This window comes from Babylonia areolata, chromosome 12 (assembly GCF_041734735.1).
Source record: "Babylonia areolata isolate BAREFJ2019XMU chromosome 12, ASM4173473v1, whole genome shotgun sequence".
In the NCBI taxonomy this organism is placed as follows: Eukaryota; Metazoa; Mollusca; class Gastropoda; order Neogastropoda; family Buccinidae; genus Babylonia; species Babylonia areolata.
Window position 1 is genome coordinate 1,688,887 of NC_134887.1, and position 20,102 is coordinate 1,708,988.

The window sequence follows — 20,102 nt, forward strand, 5'->3', positions numbered from 1 at the left end:
TTTCGCCATTGCGTTTATGTATTGCTTGTTGCATATGAACGAGCACGATATAAGCTCATGCTTGTTGTTGCTCAAGTCTTATTGAACGCTGTATTGCACCTTGTTTCTTGATATTAAAAAATGTTTAAACCAAACTGCATGTTTGGTGCATATCTGTTATGCATGTGTGGGTGTATATGTGAATGTGTGTCTTCATGTTTTACATCTATTTGCTTATTTATCTTTTTTTTTTTAATCTTTTTTTTTATAGTTATTATTTATTATTTATTTATTTATTTGTGTAAGCTTATCTATCATTTATTCACCTTTTTTTTTTTTTTTTTTTTCAAGGCCTGACTTAGAGCGTTGGGTTATGCTGCTGGTCAGGCATCTGCTTGGCAGATGTGGTGTAGCGTATATGGATTTGTCCGAACGCAGTGACGCCTCCTTGAGCTACTGAAACTGAAACTGGCTAACAATGCTGAATGTATACCCATTACAGTGCTGTGTGACTGGCTAACAATGCTGAATGTATACCCAGTACAGTGTTGTGTGACTGGCTAACAATGCTGAATGTATACCCAGTACAGTGCTGTGTGACTGGCTAACAATGCTGAATGTATACCCAGTACAGTGCTGTGTGACTGGCTAACAGTGCTGACTGTATACCCAGTACAGTGCTGTGTGACTGGCTAACAATGCTGAATGTATACCCAGTACAGTGCTATGTGACTGGCTAACAGTGCTGAATGTATACCCAGTACAGTGCTGTGTGACTGGCTAACAATGCTGAATGTATACCCAGTACAGTGCTGTGTGACTGGCTAACAATGCTGAATGTATACCCAGTACAGTGCTGTGTGACTGGCTAACAGTGCTGAATGTATACCCAGTACAGTGCTGTGTGACTGGCTAACAGTGCTGAATGTATACCCAGTACAGTGCTATGTGACTGGCTAACAGTGCTGAATGTATACCCAGTACAGTGCTGTGTGACTGGCTAACAATGCTGAATGTATACCCAGTACAGTGCTGTGTGACTGGCTAACAGTGCTGAATGTATACCCAGTACAGTGCTGTGTGACTGGCTAACAGTGCTGAATGTATACCCAGTACAGTGCTGTGTGACTGGCTAACAGTGCTGAATGTATACCCAGTACAATGCTGTGTGACTGGCTAACAGTGCTGAATGTATACCCAGTACAGTGCTGTGTGACTGGCTAACAGTGCTGAATGTATACCCAGTACAATGCTGTGTGACTGGCTAACAGTGCTGAATGTATACCCAGTACAGTGCTGTGTGACTGGCTAACAATGCTGAATGTATACCAGGTACAGTGCTGTGTGACTGGCTAACAATGCTGAATGTATACCAGGTACAGTGCTGTGTGACTGGCTAACAGTGCTGAATGTATACCCAGTACAGTGCTGTGTGACTGGCTAACAATGCTGAATGTATACCCAGTACAGTGCTGTGTGACTGGCTAACAGTGCTGAATGTATACCCAGTACAGTGCTGTGTGACTGGCTAATAACAGGAAGCCAGGGGTGTGAGACGGCTGTACGACATGGGCAGTGAGAGCGAGCGTCGTCCCTTTCTGGACCGGCTGTTTGCTTTCCTGGAGAAGCAAGGAACCCCCCTCACCAGGATGCCCCGCATTGGGAAACGGCCCCTGGACCTGTTCAAGCTCTACCACTGCGTCCAGGAGAAAGGCGGAATGGTTGAGGTAGGTCATGTGAAGCTCTGGAGTTCAGCGTTGTGGTAGTCATTCAGCGTTGCCATCCCTTCCATTTGGTGGTAGTACTGGATTCCCACTCCTCTGTTGGCCTGACAAACATTCTGTCCTCGCTATTTTATAAATTAAAAAAAAGGTCCATTTTGCTACCATTAAGTGCACAGCTGCTTAGCTGCCGTATGTAGACAGGTCTCAAAGTGAATACATGCTGACTGCCCTGGGCCGGTAGAGCGTTGTGTCAGGAAAGCTACACTCTTTCTGAACTTGCCCCACAGGGTCGGTGATGTTTTTGATGGCTAACATGTTTTGTTGTTGTTGTTGTTTTTCTAAAATGGCAGTCACACTTCCGATACTGACCGGACATATATTCTCTTGAAGACGATGTTTCAAGTCATGACTTTACTGGGCTGTCAGTGGCAGAGTTAAGAAGAGAGTTATGCAGCTAAGGCAAGTTGCTGTTGTCTGCTGTTCTTTGAAAGACAATGATAATTTTTCCGAAACTGAATTTGGCTTCTGGTGATAGCACAACTCCACACGTCAGAATCAGAATACCTTTATTATTTCCTTTATGGCTGTTGGGACCCCACAAAGTCTGTGTTCAGTTTGTTTAACACCCAGTTTTCACTTTGTGTTTACTTTGTTTAACATACAGTTTTCACTTTGTGTTTACTTTGTTTAACTACCAGTTTTCACTTTGTGTTTACTTTGTTTAACTACCAGTTTTCACTTTGTGTTTACTTTGTTTAACTACCAGTTTTCACTTTGTGTTTACTTTGTTTAACTACCAGTTTTCACTTTGTGTTTACTTTGTTTAACTACCAGTTTTCACTTTGTGTTTACTTTGTTTAACATACAGTTTTCACTTTGTGTTTACTTTGTTTAACATACAGTTTTCACTTTGTGTTTACTTTGTTTAACACACAGTTTTCACTTTGTGTTTACTTTGTTTAACACACAGTTTTCACTTTGTGTTTACTTTGTTTAACTACCAGTTTTCACTTTGTGTTTACCTTGTTTAACTACCAGTTTTCACTTTGTGTTTACTTTGTTTAACTACCAGTTTTCACTTTGTGTTTACTTTGTTTAACTACCAGTTTTCACTTTGTGTTTACTTTGTTTAACATACAGTTTTCACTTTGTGTTTACTTTGTTTAACATACAGTTTTCACTTTGTGTTTACTTTGTTTAACACACAGTTTTCACTTTGTGTTTACTTTGTTTAACACACAGTTTTCACTTTGTGTTTACTTTGTTTAACTACCAGTTTTCACTTTGTGTTTACTTTGTTTAACTACCAGTTTTCACTTTGTGTTTACTTTGTTTAACTACCAGTTTTCACTTTGTGTTTACTTTGTTTAACTACCAGTTTTCACTTTGTGTTTACTTTGTTTAACTACCAGTTTTCACTTTGTGTTTACTTTGTTTAACACCCAGTTTTCACTTTGTGTTTACTTTGTTTAACACACAGTTTTCACTTTGTGTTTACTTTGTTTAACTACCAGTTTTCACTTTGTGTTTACTTTGTTTAACTACCAGTTTTCACTTTGTGTTTAGTTTGTTTAACTACCAGTTTTCACTTTGTGTTTACTTTGTTTAACTACCAGTTTTCACTTTGTGTTTACTTTGTTTAACTACCAGTTTTCACTTTGTGTTTACTTTGTTTAACTACCAGTTTTCACTTTGTGTTTTTTGTTTTGTTTTTTGTTGTTGTTTTTTTCAACAATTTTTTAATTCCCCATCATTCACCCATCCATTCCACAAATCTTACATTCATTCATCAACATCTTTCTGCTGTGATCGTTACACAGGGTTACCTGCAAATGGACAGGAAAAGAGAAATGAAAAGTGTCATGGAAACATGCAACAATGTTGGCAATGACATGATGTTGTAAAATGCATAGAGCTTCAAGAATATGCGCTGTAGTGAAACATCTTAATAAATACATAAACAAATAAGTAAATAAATAAACATTTCTTGAGACAATACGGATAAATTATGTGACGGATGTCTTCACATTCTTTTTAAAGAAATGCTGTATCAATGTATTACTGATTTTTTTTTTAATAATTTAAAAAAATTTTTTTTAGCCTCTATTCATTTTTTAAACTATGCAGCTCTTTTGTTTCCAACAAAGTGAGTCGTATTTATAGATTCTGAACAAGCAAGGCAATAATTAATTAACAAAACAAAAATCTAGGTCATAAAAATCATAGTCTGCGAAACAAAGAAGACATGGAGGTGGACACATCATTTGACAACTTGCACAGCTCAACGTGAGCACGTGAAAACGGAGAGTTACGGCCCTGATGAGACACACAACCCTGACACGAATACCTTGACCTTCACAAAGAGACATGTGTTAACTCACATAAAAATTGTCGTCATTTTGCTTGCGACGCGCCTTACTTGAAGACACACATCGTGTAGATCAATTAAAGCAAAAAGACCCTCGAATACACATTGGTCTTTTGACTAATTTCTATCGGTAAGGAAAACTTGTGTTTTCTCCCCTATTCATATGTAGTTATTTGTTATTATCGTTACCTTTGGGGTTTTTTTGTGAGTTTTTTTTGGGGTGTTGTTTTTTTTTTTGTTTTTTTTTGGGGGGGGGGGGGGGGGGGGGGGTTCCCTTTTTTTCTTTTCCTTTAAAATACTTTTTTCTTTGTGCTCTGCACGTGGCTTTCTTCATTGACCGAAAAAGAACAAAACAGAACAAAACAAAAACAACAGCAGCAGCAGAACAACAACAACAACAACAACAACAACAACAACAAAATCATACTAATAATGATAGTAATATTGATGGTAGCAGAGCAAAATATTCAAATAGAAAAGAACATTTTGTGTGATAAAGAAAAAGGAGATAGGAATAGTCCCATTCATGCTTCTCTTGTGTGTGGGTTTTCTAATGATGGACATTTGTTGCGTGCTTTAATATTCTGCATGTGCATACGTATGTATGGGTTTCTTTGTGCATTAGTGTGCATTGTATGTGACATTTTCACCCAATTCTTTCTCAAAAGACAATGATGACGACAACAACAATAATAGTCAAAATAGCAATAATGATGATAATAATAATAACAGGTACTCAGAGGAGGAGCTGAAGAGGAATGATAATAATATTAATTAGATGCATAATTATTGCTGATACTACCTTAGTCAACAACGTCATTGCAGTTTTCATATACTTTGTGTTTAGTTTGTTTAACTCACAGTTTTCACCTTGTGTTCAGTTTATTTAGCACACAGTTTTCACTTTGTGTTTAGTTTGTTTAACTCACAGTTTTCACTTTGTGTTCAGTCTGTTTAACACACAGTTTTCACTTTGTCTTTAGTTTGTTTAACTCACAGTTTTCACTTTGTGTTCAGTTTATTTAGCACACAGTTTTCACTTTGTGTTCAGTTTATTTAGCACACAGTTTTCACTTTGTGTTCAGTTTATTTAGCACACAGTTTTCACTTTGTGTTCAGTTTATTTAGCACACAGTTTTCACTTTGTCTTTAGTTTGTTTAACTCACAGTTTTCACTTTGTGTTCAGTTTATTTAGCACACAGTTTTCACTTTGTGTTCAGTTTGTTTAACACACAGTTTTCACTTTGTGTTCAGTTTATTTAGCACACAGTTTTCACTTTGTGTTCAGTTTATTTAGCACACAGTTTTCACTTTGCCTTTAGTTTGTTTAACTCACAGTTTTCACTTTGTGTTCAGTCTGTTTAACATACAGTTTTCACTTTGTGTTCAGTCTGTTTAACATACAGTTTTCACTTTGTGTTCAGTCTGTTTAACATACAGTTTTCACTTTGTGTTCAGTTTGTTTAACACACAGTTTTCACTTTGTGTTCAGTTTGTTTAACTCACAGTTTTCACTTTGTGTTCAGTTTGTTTAACTCACAGTTTTCACTTTGTGTTCAGTTTGTTTAACTCACAGTTTTCACTTTGCCTTTAGTTTGTTTAACTCACAGTTTTCACTTTGTGTTCAGTTTATTTAGCACACAGTTTTCACTTTGCCTTTAGTTTGTTTAACTCACAGTTTTCACTTTGTGTTCAGTTTATTTAGCACACAGTTTTCACTTTGCCTTTAGTTTGTTTAACTCACAGTTTTCACTTTGTGTTCAGTCTGTTTAACATACAGTTTTCACTTTGTGTTCAGTCTGTTTAACATACAGTTTTCACTTTGTGTTCAGTTTATTTAGCACACAGTTTTCACTTTGTGTTCAGTTTATTTAGCACACAGTTTTCACTTTGTCTTTAGTTTGTTTAGTTTGTTCAGCACATAGTTTTGACTCTGTTCAGTTTGTCCAGCACACAGTTTTGACTCTGTTCAGTTTGTTCAGGACACAGTTTTGACTCTGTTCAGTTTGTCCAGGACACAGTTTTGACTCTGTGTTTAGTTTGTTCAGCACACAGTTTTGACTCTGTGTTTAGTTTGTTCAGCACACAGTTTTGACTCTGTGTTTAGTTTGTTCAGCACACAGTTTTGACTCTGTTCAGTTTGTTCAGCACACAGTTTTGACTCAGTGTTTAGTTTGTCCAGCACACAGTTTTGACTCTGTTTTGACTCTGTGTTTAGTTTGTTCAGCACACAGTTTTGACTCAGTGTTTAGTTTGTCCAGCACACAGTTTTGACTCTGTGTTCAGTTTGTTCAGCACACAGTTTTGACTCTGTGTTTAGTTTGTTCAGCACACAGTTTTGACTCTGTGTTTAGTTTGTTCAGCACACAGTTTTGACTCTGTGTTCAGTTTGTTCAGCACACAGTTTTGACTCTGTGTTTAGTTTGTTCAGCACACAGTTTTGACTCTGTGTTTAGTTTATTCAGCACACAGTTTTGACTCTTATGTTTTGTTTGTTCAGCACGCAGTTTTGACTCTGTGTTTAGTTTGTTCAGCATACAGTTTTGACTCTGTGTTTAGTTTGTCCAGCACACAGTTTTAACTCTGCAGCTGATTGTGTATTGGTTGGTGTACTTGACTGAAGTGCCTGCCAGTCAAAGTTAAATGTCTGTCGCAGTGAGGCCTGTTTGTGTTCAGTCCAAGAGGACAGACTTCAACACCTGATGAATAGCTGAGCCCATCTCCAAACCTCCACAATAACCCCCACCTTACACTTCCACTCCCATTGGCAGAGCGATCAAAACCACTGCTGCTCTCGCTGTCACCTCATCACCCCTCTAGTTTGACGTTGACCGCACTGTTTTTTAATGTTGATCTCTGGTACAGCCAGTGAAGAGTTAAACAATTGACAGCAGTGTGTTTTTTAATGTTGATCCCTGGTACAGCCAGTGAAGAGTTAAACAATTGACAGCAGTGTGTTTTTTAATGTTGATCCCTGGTACAGCCAGTGAAGAGTTAAACAATTGACAGCAGTGTGTTTTTTAATGTTGATCCCTGGTACAGCCAGTGAAGAGTTAAACAATTGACAGCAGTGTGTTTTTTAATGTTAAGCCCTGGTACAGCCAGTGAAGAGTTAAACAATTGACAGCAGTGTGTTTTTTAATGTTGATCCCTGGTACAGCCAGTGAAGAGTTAAACAATTGACAGCAGTGTGTTTTTTAATGTTAAGCCCTGGTACAGCCAGTGAAGAGTTAAACAGTTGACAGCAGTGTGTTTTTTAATGTTGATCCCTGGTACAGCCAGTGAAGAGTTAAACAATTGACAGCAGTGTGTTTTTTAATGTTAAGCCCTGGTACAGCCAGTGAAGAGTTAAACAATTGACAGCAGTGTGTTTTTTAATGTTAAGCCCTGGTACAGCTAATGAAGAGAGAAACAGACGTTCCAGTCAGCAACTTTCCACCTCATTCTTACCGGTATCTTGGCGTGTGTTCTGAATGTTCGTCTCTGCTGCCGAAAATATTCCTCTCAAGTGTTCAGAGATTGGCAGCTCTGGTCATTTGGTCTCCTTGCCATTGCTTTGTTGAACTGACAGACCAGCTATATCATGTTAGTACTGCTTTGCTGAAGCAATATTGATTATACTGACACTGACAGACCAGCTATATCTTGTTAGTATTGCTTTGCTGAAGCAGTGTTGATTATACTGACACTGACAGACCAGCTATATCATGTTAGTATTGCTTTGCTGAAGCAGTGTTGATTATACTGACACTGACAGACCAGCTATATCATGTTAGTATTGCTTTGCTGAAGCAGTATTGATTATACTGACACTGACAGACCAGCTATATCTTGTTAGTATTGCTTTGCTGAAGCAGTATTGATTATACTGACACTGGCAGACCAGCTATATCTTGTTAGTATTGCTTTGTTGAAGCAGTGTTGATTATACTGACACTGACAGACCAGCTATATCTTGTTAGTATTGCTTTGCTGAAGCAGTATTGATTATACTGACACTGACAGACTAGCTATATCTTGTTAGCATGGCTTTGCTGAAGCAGTGTTGATTATACTGACACTGACAGACCAACTGTATGACTGAATGTCAGATGAGCAGTTAAATTTTGATAAAAGAGGACACAAGTTGTTGAAAGTGAACAGACTGAATCCAGAATAAACTGCTGTCTGTTGCTGTAAAATTTTGTTTGTTTTTGGGTGTGTGTTGTTTTTTTACCAAAGTAATGACGTCCAACTTATTGTAGGTTATACTGTACTTAACGGTACTGTCATCTGTTGCTGTGAAATTTTGTTGTTTTTGGATTGTTTTGGGGTTTTTTTTTTTTACCAAAGTAATGACATCCAACTTTGTTTTTCACAAAAAACGGGTATAAATTTTCCAAAAATTCTGTGCTTTTTGTTATTGGAGAAAGACCCATAAAAGTATATATTTTCTGAAAGGGAAATGAATAAAGAATACAAAACACATGATGTTTTCCCATTTTATATATTTTTTTAGTGACATGCTGTTGTTTTGAAATCAATGTTTTGTTTTTTGTCACATTTTCAACTTGTTCATTACAAACATTAGTCAGATAATTTACACACACTAAAATATCATATTTTCTGGACAAATGGATATCTGCACACACAAAATCATACTAGAACAACCACAATACAAAAAAATGAAAAAGAAATAGATACATAATGCATTGTAACTTCTGCAAGTGATCATATGGATGTGAGGCCATGCCCCCTTAGTCTCCACCCCCCCTCCTCTTCACCCCTCTCTCATCGTCACTTTATCCAGTTCTGATCAGACCGCGCTGGCTGAGTACCAAGAAAATCGCTCACACTGTGTCCTGCTAAAAATTCGGTGACTACTGTCGTCTGCTAGAGCTGAACAGCCGGCATCACTCACTGATAGTCGTGTCTTGGCCACTCTCTTGATTGCTCCCTTTATTTTCTATCAAATCGTCCTATAAACGTTCACCACTGTCTTCTCCTTTGAATTTATGCTTCAATTCTTTCTGAGCATCAGCTAAAGAAAGTAATCTTAGTTGATTTAGTTCGTCACAATCGCATGTCTTGAGCATGGAGTCAGTCCGACATTTTGTTGAGCGAGCAAGGAGAGGAACCAGGCAAAGACTGCGGCCAGTAACCCAACCAAAACGTTCAAATAAAGGACTGCCTTATGACGCAGATGGTGTTGTTAGCTATGAAAAGAATCTAGAGAGATTCCCCAAGCTAAAGCTACCAGCATTTTTGTTAACAAACTGAATGCAAAGCAGAGAAAAGTCAGAATATTTCGATGACAAGTTATCTCGTCATTGTGGCAGCGAAGCGTACACGCTTTCCATGACGAGTTATCTCGTCATATAGGCAGCCTAGGGGTTAACAGTACTGTCATCTGTTGCTGTGAAATTTTGTTTGTTTTTTGGTGGTTTTTTTTTTTTGTTTTTTTACCAAAGTAATGACATCCAACTTATTGTAGATTATGCTATACTTAACAGTACTGTCATCTGTTGCTGTGAAATTTGTTATTGTTTTGGGGAGGGGGGGGCGGGTTGTTACTCAAATATACATACAAACTTATTGTAGATTTTGTAAAACTTGGCAGTACTGTCATCTGTTGCTGTAAAGTTTTGTTTTGTTTTTTTTTGTTTTTCTGTTACTAGAATATATACGAACGTACTCTAGCTTATGCTTTACTTGGCAATATTGTCGTCAGTTGCTGTGAAATTTATTTTGTTGTTTTTTTTGTTACTGAAATATACATACAAACTTATTGCAGATTATGCAGAACTTGGCAATGCTGTCATCTGTTGCTGTGAAAATTGTTTGGTTTTGTTACTAAAATATACATACAGACTTATTGAGATTATGCTGGACTTGGCAATATTGTCGTCAGTTGCTGTGATTTTTTTGTTTGTTTGTTTTTTTGGTTACTAGAATATACACACAAACTTATTGCCTGTGTGTACATGTCTGATTTCTGGTGTATGTGTGTCGGTTTTGAGATTAATTTGTACATTAACATCTGCTTGTGAGAAAATAACAGTGTGTATGAATGTGTTTTGAGTGAATATACAACAACAGATCATTTTCTCCAGGATCCTCAAGTTTGAAAATAAATCTACATGCAGCACTGTGTGAAGATTGATTTGATCTTTTGAAGAAAGTTTCTCTTTGTTTGATTGAAAGCATGAACAGATGTTTTACTTTTCACCATTTATGTTCAGGTAACTGAGCAGGAAAAATGGGAAGAGATCTGCTCTGTGGTGAATGTCGGCACCTCCACCAAATGTGCCATTTCCCTGAGGAAGAACTACATCCGTTACCTGCTTGCCTTTGCCTCTCCCACACAGAGAAAAGGTAAGCCCAAGAAACAAGTGCCTGGTAACAGGGGGAAGGTTACACATAAACTTGCCATACATTTCTGGTTAAAAGACTGTGCTCAAGACTGTTACTCAAAAAGTTGCCATACATTTCTGGTTAAAAGGCTGTGCTCAAGACTGTTACTCAAAAAGTTGCCATATATTTCTGGTTAAAAGACTGTGCTCAAGACTGTTACTCAAAAAGTTGCCATATATTTTTGGTTAAAAGGCTGTGCTCAAGACTGTTACTCAAAAAGTTGCCACACATTTCTGGTTAAAAGACTGTGCTCAAGACTGTTACTCAAAAAGTTGCCATACATTTCTGGTTAAAAGGCTGTGCTCAAGACTGTTACTCAAAAAGTTGCCACACATTTCTGGTTAAAAGACTGTGCTCAAGACTGTTACTCAAAAAGTTGCCATACATTTCTGGTTAAAAGACTGTGCTCAAGACTGTTACTCAAAAAGTTGCCATATATTTTTGGTTAAAAGACTGTGCTCAAGACTGTTACTCAAAAAGTTGCCATATATTTCTGGTTAAAAGACTGCGCTCAAGACCGTTACTCAAAAAGTTGCCATATATTTCTGGTTAAAAGACTGTGCTCAAGACTGTTACTCAAAAAGTTGCCACACATTTCTGGTTAAAAGACTGTGCTCAAGACTGTTACTCAAAAAGTTGCCATACATTTCTGGTTAAAAGGCTGTGCTCAAGACTGTTACTCAAAAAGTTGCCATACATTTCTGGTTAAAAGACTGTTACTCAAAAAGTTGCCATACATTTCTGGTTAAAAGACTGTTACTCAAAAAGTTGCCATACATTTCTGGTTAAAAGACTGTGCTCAAGACTGTTAATCAAAATGTTGCCATACATTTCTGGTTAAAAGACTGTGCTCAAGACTGTTACTCAAAAAGTTGCCACACATTTCTGGTTAAAAGACTGTGCTCAAGACTGTTACTCAAAAAGTTGCCATACATTTCTGGTTAAAAGACTGTGCTCAAGACTGTTACTCAAAAAGTTGCCACACATTTCTGGTTAAAAGACTGTGCTCAAGACTGTTACTCAAAAAGTTGCCATATATTTCTGGTTAAAAGACTGTGCTCAAGACTGTTACTCAAAAAGTTGCCATATATTTCTGGTTAAAAGACTGTGCTCAAGACTGTTACTCAAAAAGTTGCCATACATTTCTGGTTAAAAGACTGTTACTCAAAAAGTTGCCACACATTTCTGGTTAAAAGACTGTGCTCAAGACCGTTACTCAAAAAGTTGCCACACATTTCTGGTTAAAAGACTGTGCTCAAGACTGTTAATCAAAATGTTGCCATACATTTCTGGTTAAAAGACTGTGCTCAAGACTGTTACTCAAAAAGTTGCCATACATTTCTGGTTAAAAGACTGTGCTCAAGACTGTTACTCAAAAAGTTGCCATACATTTCTGGTTAAAAGGCTGTGCTCAAGACTGTTACTCAAAAAGTTGCCATACATTTCTGGTTAAAAGACTGTGCTCAAGACTGTTACTCAAAAAGCTGCCATACATTTCTGGTTAAAAGACTGCTCAAGACTGTTACACATAAACTTGCCATACATTTCTGGTTAAAAGACTATTACTCAAAAAGTTGCCATACATTTCTGGTTAAAAGACTATTACTCAAAAAGTTGCCAAACATTTCTGGTTAAAAGACTGTGCTCAAGACTGTTACACATAAACTTGCCATACATTTCTGGTTAAAAGACTGTTACTCAAAGAGTTGCCACACATTTCTGGTTAAAAGACTGTGCTCAAGACTGTTACACATAAACTTGCCATACGTTTCTGGTTAAAAGACTGTTACACATAAACTTGTCACACATTTCTGGTCAAAAGACTGTGCTCAAAACTGTTACACATGAACTTGCCATACATTTCTGGTTAAAAGACAGTGCTCATGACTGTTACACACATAAACGTGCCATACATTTCTGGTTAAAAGACTGCTCAAGACTGTTACACATAAACTTGCCATACATTTCTGGTTAAAAGACTGCTCAAGACAGCTCAGAAGTTCTCTGTCGATGTCATTTCTCTGATCTGTTTTGGTCTCACAAGACAGAGAAAAGGCAACATAAACTTAAAATTTTGTGTACCAATTATTTTGTTTGGTCCACAATTTTCAGTCCAGACATTAGTTTGTTGGTCAGTCTGATTGTCACGCTCTGTAAAAGAGGGGACATTAGTTTGTTGGTCAGTCTGATTGTCACGCTCTGTAAAAGAGGGGACATTAGTTTGTTGGTCAGTCTGATTGTCACGCTCTGTAAAAGAGGGGACAACTGAGCCCCATTCATCCAGTTCTTAAATCCACACAACACAAACACAGACTATAACAAAAATAATTTCTCATATATTTATTCAGTCACACACAGAATTTGACTTGAGTAATTGATACACTCAAATGATGAGAGAATGGATGAATAAATAAACACAAGCTGCAAAGCCCTCAAGACTCACTTGTGCTTCATACTTTATCCAGTAAAGGAATCATGGGGAGAAGAAAAAAAGATTAAAAAACTCGTTAAAAAGTGTTCTGGATTAAATATGAAAAAAAACACCACCATATTTATATATATATATATATATAATCATTCTTAATTTTCTTTGTAGTGTCTTCCCCCCGCCCCCTCTATATTATTTATTTATTTATTTATTTTAAATATTTATTATTTATTTTCTCTATTTTTTTATAATTTTTTTTTATTTCATTTATTTTTTATTGTTATTAATTATCGTGCTTGCATCATAGTAGCTGCATAAGAGTGACCCTGGTAACATGTAAACAACTTATCCCTTGAGGAAGGAACGTGATCGTTCCAAAAATTTGGAATATTTTACAGATTGATGTGTTTGTTTTTCTTTTTTTCTCTTTATATATATATATATATATATATATATATATATATATATATATATATATATATAAATAATCATGGGAGAAAAAAAGGCATGTGAGTGGGATCGAAACATGCATGTTCAATTCTGAAGCAAGCAGACTTATTCCCACTGCTGCGGCATGACTGACATCATTTGACTAGATTTAATGTTTAAAGCTATGTTGTTGTTTTCTTCTTGTGCAGTATATAGATGTGATTATATTGGACGTAATAACACTGTCTAAATCATGTTTTTTTTGTGTGTTTTATTATATCTCAAATATTCTTTTATATCGGTGGTAAAGGAGACGTTGCCATTGCTTCAAGCACATTGCAACACCTAGTAGATCTCTAGATCTGCACGAACCAATCTACAACAGGCTGAAAGAAATGATTGATTCAACTTTTCTTTTATGTTCATTCCAGTTAATTCAGAGTCCACTTTAGAATATTTATATGCAGTAGACATGTCGATGGTGTTGTTAGTATCACTGTGTGTGTTCTGTCCAGAATTTGTATTTCTTTCCTTTTAATTTTGAACAAGAAAAACGAGGTCATGTCGTCTTCCAACACAATGTATCTTCCAGCAATTAATTTTGAACAAGAAAAACGAGGTCATGTCGTCTTCCAACACAATGTATCTTCCAGCAACTCAGTGGGAAGAGGTTTTTAGAATTTTTGACACACTTGTGTAAACAAAGTGAGTCTATGTTTTAACCTGGTGTTCGGTTGTCTGTGTGTGTGTGTGTGTCTGTGTCCGTGGTAAACTTTAACATTGACATTTTCTTTCCAATACTTTGTCAGTTGGCACCAAATTAGGCAGAAAAATAGGAAAAATTCAGTTCATTTCAGTCATCTTGTTTAAAACAATATTGTGCGTCTGGGATGGGCACAAAACAAAGAAAAATGAAGCCTAATTATATGCAAACTGCATTTACTGTTATATTTATATTTTTTGTAATCTTTAACCTTGGCACTTTGATCTGATATTCTGACCCAACAACAAGAGCAGTCATTATTATCATTTTTTGTTCAAACAGGAACTTCTTTTGCTAAGCATGGAAGTTTTATTTATTTTGCAAACGTTTTGGTGCAGATAGTAAAAAAGGGAAATTACTGTGTAATTAATGCTAGGGGACTTAATTTGCTTTAAACTGATCTTTCTCATCTTAAATCTGTAATTATACTCAATACATAAAAAGCTTGGATTCTTTTTTTTAAAGTGTATCACAAGTGAGTCTTGAAGGCCTTGCCTATCTTGTTTTAATTTTGGAACCAATCTCAACGAAATAGACCGTTAATGAACTGGAAATACGGCCTAATTCCGGAGACTTACAACCTATTATTGGTATTAATGTGAAGATTTTTTTCATACTATGTTTAAGCCAAATTTCATATTGGCAGATAAAGTATTTCCAGAGAAAATGGCAATGTTAAAGTTTATCACGGACACACACGCACGCATGCGCGCACACACACACACACACACACACACACACACACACACACACACACACACACACACAGACAACTGAATACAGCATTATAACGTAGATTCACTTTGTTAACACAAGTGAGTCAAAAACACAGTGTATGACAGAACAGTACTGATGACACTCACTCCAAACGTTGGGTGAATAATGATGCAAAAGTGTATGACAGAACAGTACTGGTGACACTCACTCCAAACGTTGGGTGAATAATGATGCAAAAGTGTATGACAGAACAGAACTGATGACACTCACTCCAGACATTTGGGTGAATGATGATGCAAAAGTGTATGACAGAACAGAACTGATGACACTCACTCCAAACATTGGGTGAATAATGATGCAAAAGTGTATGACAAAACAGTACTGATGACACTAACTCCAGACATTGGGTGAATGGTGATACAAAAGTGTATGACAGAACAGTACTGATGACACTCACTCCAAACGTTGGGTGAATAATGATGCAAAAGTGTATGACAGAACAGTACTGATGACACTCACTCCAAACGTTGGGTGAATAATGATGCAAAAGTGTATGACAGAACAGTACTGGTGACACTCACTCCAAACGTTGGGTGAATAATGATGCAAAAGTGTATGACAGAACAGTACTGATGACACTTACTCCAAACGTTGGGTGAATAATGATGCAAAAGTGTATGACAGAATACTACTGATGACACTCACACCAACCATTGGGTGAATAATGATGCAAAAGTGTATGACAGAACAGTACTGATGACACTCACTCCAAACGCTAGGTGAATAATGATGCAAAAGTGTATGACAGAACAGTACTGGTGACACTGCAAACGTTGGGTGAATAATGATGCAAAAGTGTATGACAGAACAGTACTGATGACACTCACTCCAAACGTTGGGTGAATAATGATGCAAAAGTGTATGACAGAACAGTACTGATGACATTCACTCCAAACGTTGGGTGAATAATGATGCAAAAGTGTATGACAGAACAGTACTGATGACACTCACTCCAAACATTGGGTGAATAATGATGCAAAAGTGTATGACAGAACAGTACTGATGACACTCACTCCAAACACTGGGTGAATAATGATGCAGAAGTGTATGACAGAACAGTACTGATGACACTCACACCAAACGCTAGGTGAATAATGATGCAAAAGTGTATGACAGAACAGTACTGATGACACTCACACCAAACGCTAGGTGAATAATGATGCAAAAGTGTATGACAGAACAGTACTGATGACACTCACTTCAAACGCTAGGTGAATAATGATGCAAAAGTGTATGACAGAACAGTACTGATGATACTCACTCCAAACGTTGGGTGAATAATGATGCAAAAGTGTATGACAGAACAGTACTGATGACACTCACTCCAAACGTTGGGTGAATAATGATGCAAAAGTGTATGACAGAACAGTACTGATGACAGTCACTCCAAACGCTAGGTGAATAATGATGCAAAAGTGTATGACAGAACAGTACTGATGACACTCACTCCAAACGCTAGGTGAATAATGATGCAAAAGTGTATGACAGAACAGTACTGATGACACTCACTCCAAACGTTGGGTGAATAATGATGCAAAAGTGTATGACAGAACAATACTGATGACATTCACTCCAAACGTTGGGTGAATAATGATGCAAAAGTGTATGACAGAACAGTACTGATGACACTCACTCCAAACGTTGGGTGAATGTTCCCCCTCCTTCATAGCAACTTCCACCCACTATGCAAACATATTTTTGGATATTTCAATAAAATAAAACATGGCTTCAAAAACTCTAATGGCATATCTCTGTCAACTCTTTCCTCTTTAAAATTTTTTTTTTTTATCTGCATGAAAATTATTCTCAGTACTGACGGGAAAATTCATGCATGATCTCTTTGGACTGTAAAATATGGGACACACTTATAACTTATTAAGAAAGAAAGTAAAGCAAACATCATACTGCCAAGTAATGCATGCTACAGCTAAGTGAGGTTTTACAATGTTTGGATCATTATCAGCAAAGAAAGTGAAAAAATAAGTGTGACCCTGAAGTGAAAAAAAAGGTACAAGGTGTGACCCTGAAAGAAAGAAGACTTGTTTCACCTTGTATAGCGTGACAAACAGGTGTTACCCTGATAGGAAGACTTGTTTCACCTTGTATAGCGTGACAAACAGGTGTTACCCTGATAGGAAGACTTGTTTCACCTTGTATAGTGTGGCAAACAGGTGTTACCCTGATAGGAAGACTTGTTTCACCTTGTATAGTGTGGCAAACAGGTGTTACCCTGATAGGAAGACTTGTTTCACCTTGTATAGTGTGGCAAACAGGTGTTACTGTGACAGGAAGACTTGTTTCACCTTGTATAGTGTGGCAAACAGGTGTTACCCTGATAGGAAGACTTGTTTCACCTTGTACAGTGTGGCAAACAGGTGTTACTCTGATAGGAAGACTTGTTTCACCTTGTATAGCGTGGCAAACAGGTGTTACCCTGACAGGAAGACTTGTTTCACCTTGTATAGTGTGGCAAACAGGTGTTACCCTGATAGGAAGACTTGTTTCACCTTGTATAGCGTGGCAAACAGGTGTTACCCTGACAGGAAGACTTGTTTCACCTTGTATAGTGTGGCAAACAGGTGTTACCCTGATAGGAAGACTTGTTTCACCTTGTATAGTGTGGCAAACAGGTGTTGCTCCGATAGGAAGACTTGTTTCACCTTTTATAGCGTGGCAAACAGGTGTTGCTCCGATAGGAAGACTTGTTTCACCTTGTATAGCATGGCAAACAGGTGTTACTCCGATAGGAAGACTTGTTTCACCTTTTATAGCGTGGCAAACAGGTGTTGCTCCGATAGGAAGACTTGTTTCACTTTGTATAGTGTGGCAAACAGGTGTTACTGTGACAGGAAGACTTGTTTCACCTTGTATAGTGTGGCAAACAGGTGTTACCCTGATAGGAAGACTTGTTTCACTTTGTATAGTGTGGCAAACTGCAGGTAGGAGCCAGCCAAGAGCTGAACAAGTCCCACAGTGGTACTCCTTTGACGGGATTTGAACCTGTGCCCTGCCAGTCGTCAGTCCAGCACGCTAACCACCTTGTCACAGCGGACAGTTTCCTGGCTTTTAGTGCTGTATGCAGACAACACGGCCTGATGTGCCGCCATGCTTTGACCACTGGCTGTTCAGGCCCGTCAGGAGTGCAGAAACAGCACAACAACAGCATGTATTTGCTGAGACACTGGGGTTTCAGAATCAGCGTTGCCCAAACCATAGCTGATGACTTCTCAAGGACTCGGGACATGTTCCAAAAGTCTTGGACATTGGGAGGGAGATTGACTGTGTTTGGCTGCCAGCATTTGGACGTGTATTTGCCTTCCAATTATAACTTTAATGTGGCACATAAACATCCTCCTAACAAAACACCAAGAGATTCATTGCAATGAAGATTGTGTGAAGACAGAACACAGGCAGTATCCGAAAATAGTGCTCACGTGACATTTTGCTAGAAACATTCCCTAACTGAGAAACAATATATTTAGAGTCCAAATGTGTAAACCGGTGTTGAATATATCCATCTTTTAGTCTCTGCACAACTCTTGCTTTAATTTTTGGAGTAAAAATGACAGAACTGGTTTATCCACATATCACTTCATCCAAGCTCATGCAATATTACACTTACAGCAAATACAAATGCTGATGTATACTTACCTTTAACCCATGCTGGAGTTTTTATACAGTACTTGAAAGCTTGTCTGTAGTCGATATTCATTAATTTGAACCAGAAGATTAGCATTCTACTTTCAGCTTGTATCGTTAAGGGGAATTGTTCAGTTTCACCCTTTACCATACAGGGTGGTGGTAGTTTGGTCAGATTCTTTTTCAGTTGGTAAAAATGTGACTGTGATTTCAATACAGGGTGGTGGTAGTTTGTTCATGTCCTTTTTCAGTTGGTAAAAATGTGACTGTGATTTCAATACAGGGTGGTGGTAGTTTGTTCATGTCCTTTTTCAGTTGGTAAAAATGTGACTGTGATTTCAATACAGGGTGGTGGTAGTTTGGTCAGATTCTTTTTCAGTTGGTAAAAATGTGACTGTGATTTCAATACAGGGTGGTGGTAGTTCGGTCATGTTCTTTTTCATGTGTGATTTCAATACAGGGTGGTGTGTTTTAGCCAGTTACATTTTCATTTTGTGAAGACCCCAAACCCAGGGGGGCAGCCCTGGCTGAAGTCTTGGAGGTGGGGGACAGGGTGAAATACAACACAGACATGCCCTTGTTGAATTCTGAGGTAAGACTGTTTGTTGTGTGATGTGTTGTCAGCATGATGTCATAGCTATGTCAGTGTAGAACTGTTGTGTGATGTGTTGTCAACATGTTGTCATAGCTATGTCAGTGTCAGACTGTTGTGTGATGTGTTGTCAACATGATGTCATAGCTATGTCAGTGTAGAACTGTTGTGTGATGTGTTGTCAACATGATGTCATAGCTATGTCAGTGTCAGACTGTTGTGTGATGTGTTGTCAACATGATGTCATAGCTATGTCAGTGTAGAACTGTTGTGTGATGTGTTGTCAACATGATGTCATAGCTATGTCAGTGTAGAACTGTTGTGTGATGTGTTGTCAACATGATGTCATAGCTATGTCAGTGTAGAACTGTTGTGTGATGTGTTGTCAACATGATGTCATAGCTATGTCAGTGTCAGACTGATGTGTGATGTGTTGTCAACATGATGTTGTCATAGCTATGTCAGTGTAGAACTGTTGTGTGATGTGTTGTCAACATGATGTTGTCATAGCTATGTCAGTGTCAGACTGTTGTGTGATGTGTTGTCAACATGATGTCATAGCTATGTCAGTGTAGAACTGTTGTGTGATGTGTTGTCAACATGATGTCATAGCTATGTCAGTGTAGAACTGTTGTGTGATGTGTTGTCAACATGATGTCATAGCTATGTCAGTGTAGAACTGTTGTGTGATGTGTTGTCAACATGATGTCATAGCTATGTCAGTGTAGAACTGTCGTGTGATGTGTTGTCAACATGATGTCATAGCTATGTCAGTGTAGAACTGTTGTGTGATGTGTTGTCAACATGATGTAATAGCTATGTCAGTGTAGAACTGTTGTGTGATGTGTTGTCAACATGATGTCATAGCTATGTCAGTGTCAGACTGATGTGTGATGTGTTGTCAACATGATGTTGTCATAGCTATGTCAGTGTAGAACTGTTGTGTGATGTGTTGTCAACATGATGTTGTCATAGCTATGTCAGTGTCAGACTGTTGTGTGATGTGTTG

At 37.7% G+C, this 20,102-nt stretch overlaps 1 protein-coding gene across 3 annotated transcripts in view; it reads left to right on the plus strand.

The window, feature by feature from the left end:
* Nucleotides 1-19,153, plus strand: part of LOC143288308 (uncharacterized) — a 27,709-nt gene extending 8,556 nt beyond the window's left edge. For 2 of the 3 annotated variants that reach the window (XM_076596661.1, XM_076596662.1), the window contains 3 exons: nt 1,518-1,706; nt 10,294-10,426; nt 19,002-19,153. In XM_076596661.1, coding sequence (XP_076452776.1) covers nt 1,518-1,706; nt 10,294-10,426; nt 19,002-19,114 — 435 coding nt within the window. In that variant the 3' untranslated portion in view covers nt 19,115-19,153. Of the gene's footprint in view, nt 1-1,517; nt 1,707-6,728; nt 6,753-10,293; nt 10,427-19,001 lie in introns of those variants that run through there. The other variant, XM_076596663.1, reaches the window with a different exon arrangement.
* Nucleotides 19,154-20,102: the final 949 nt, after the last annotated feature.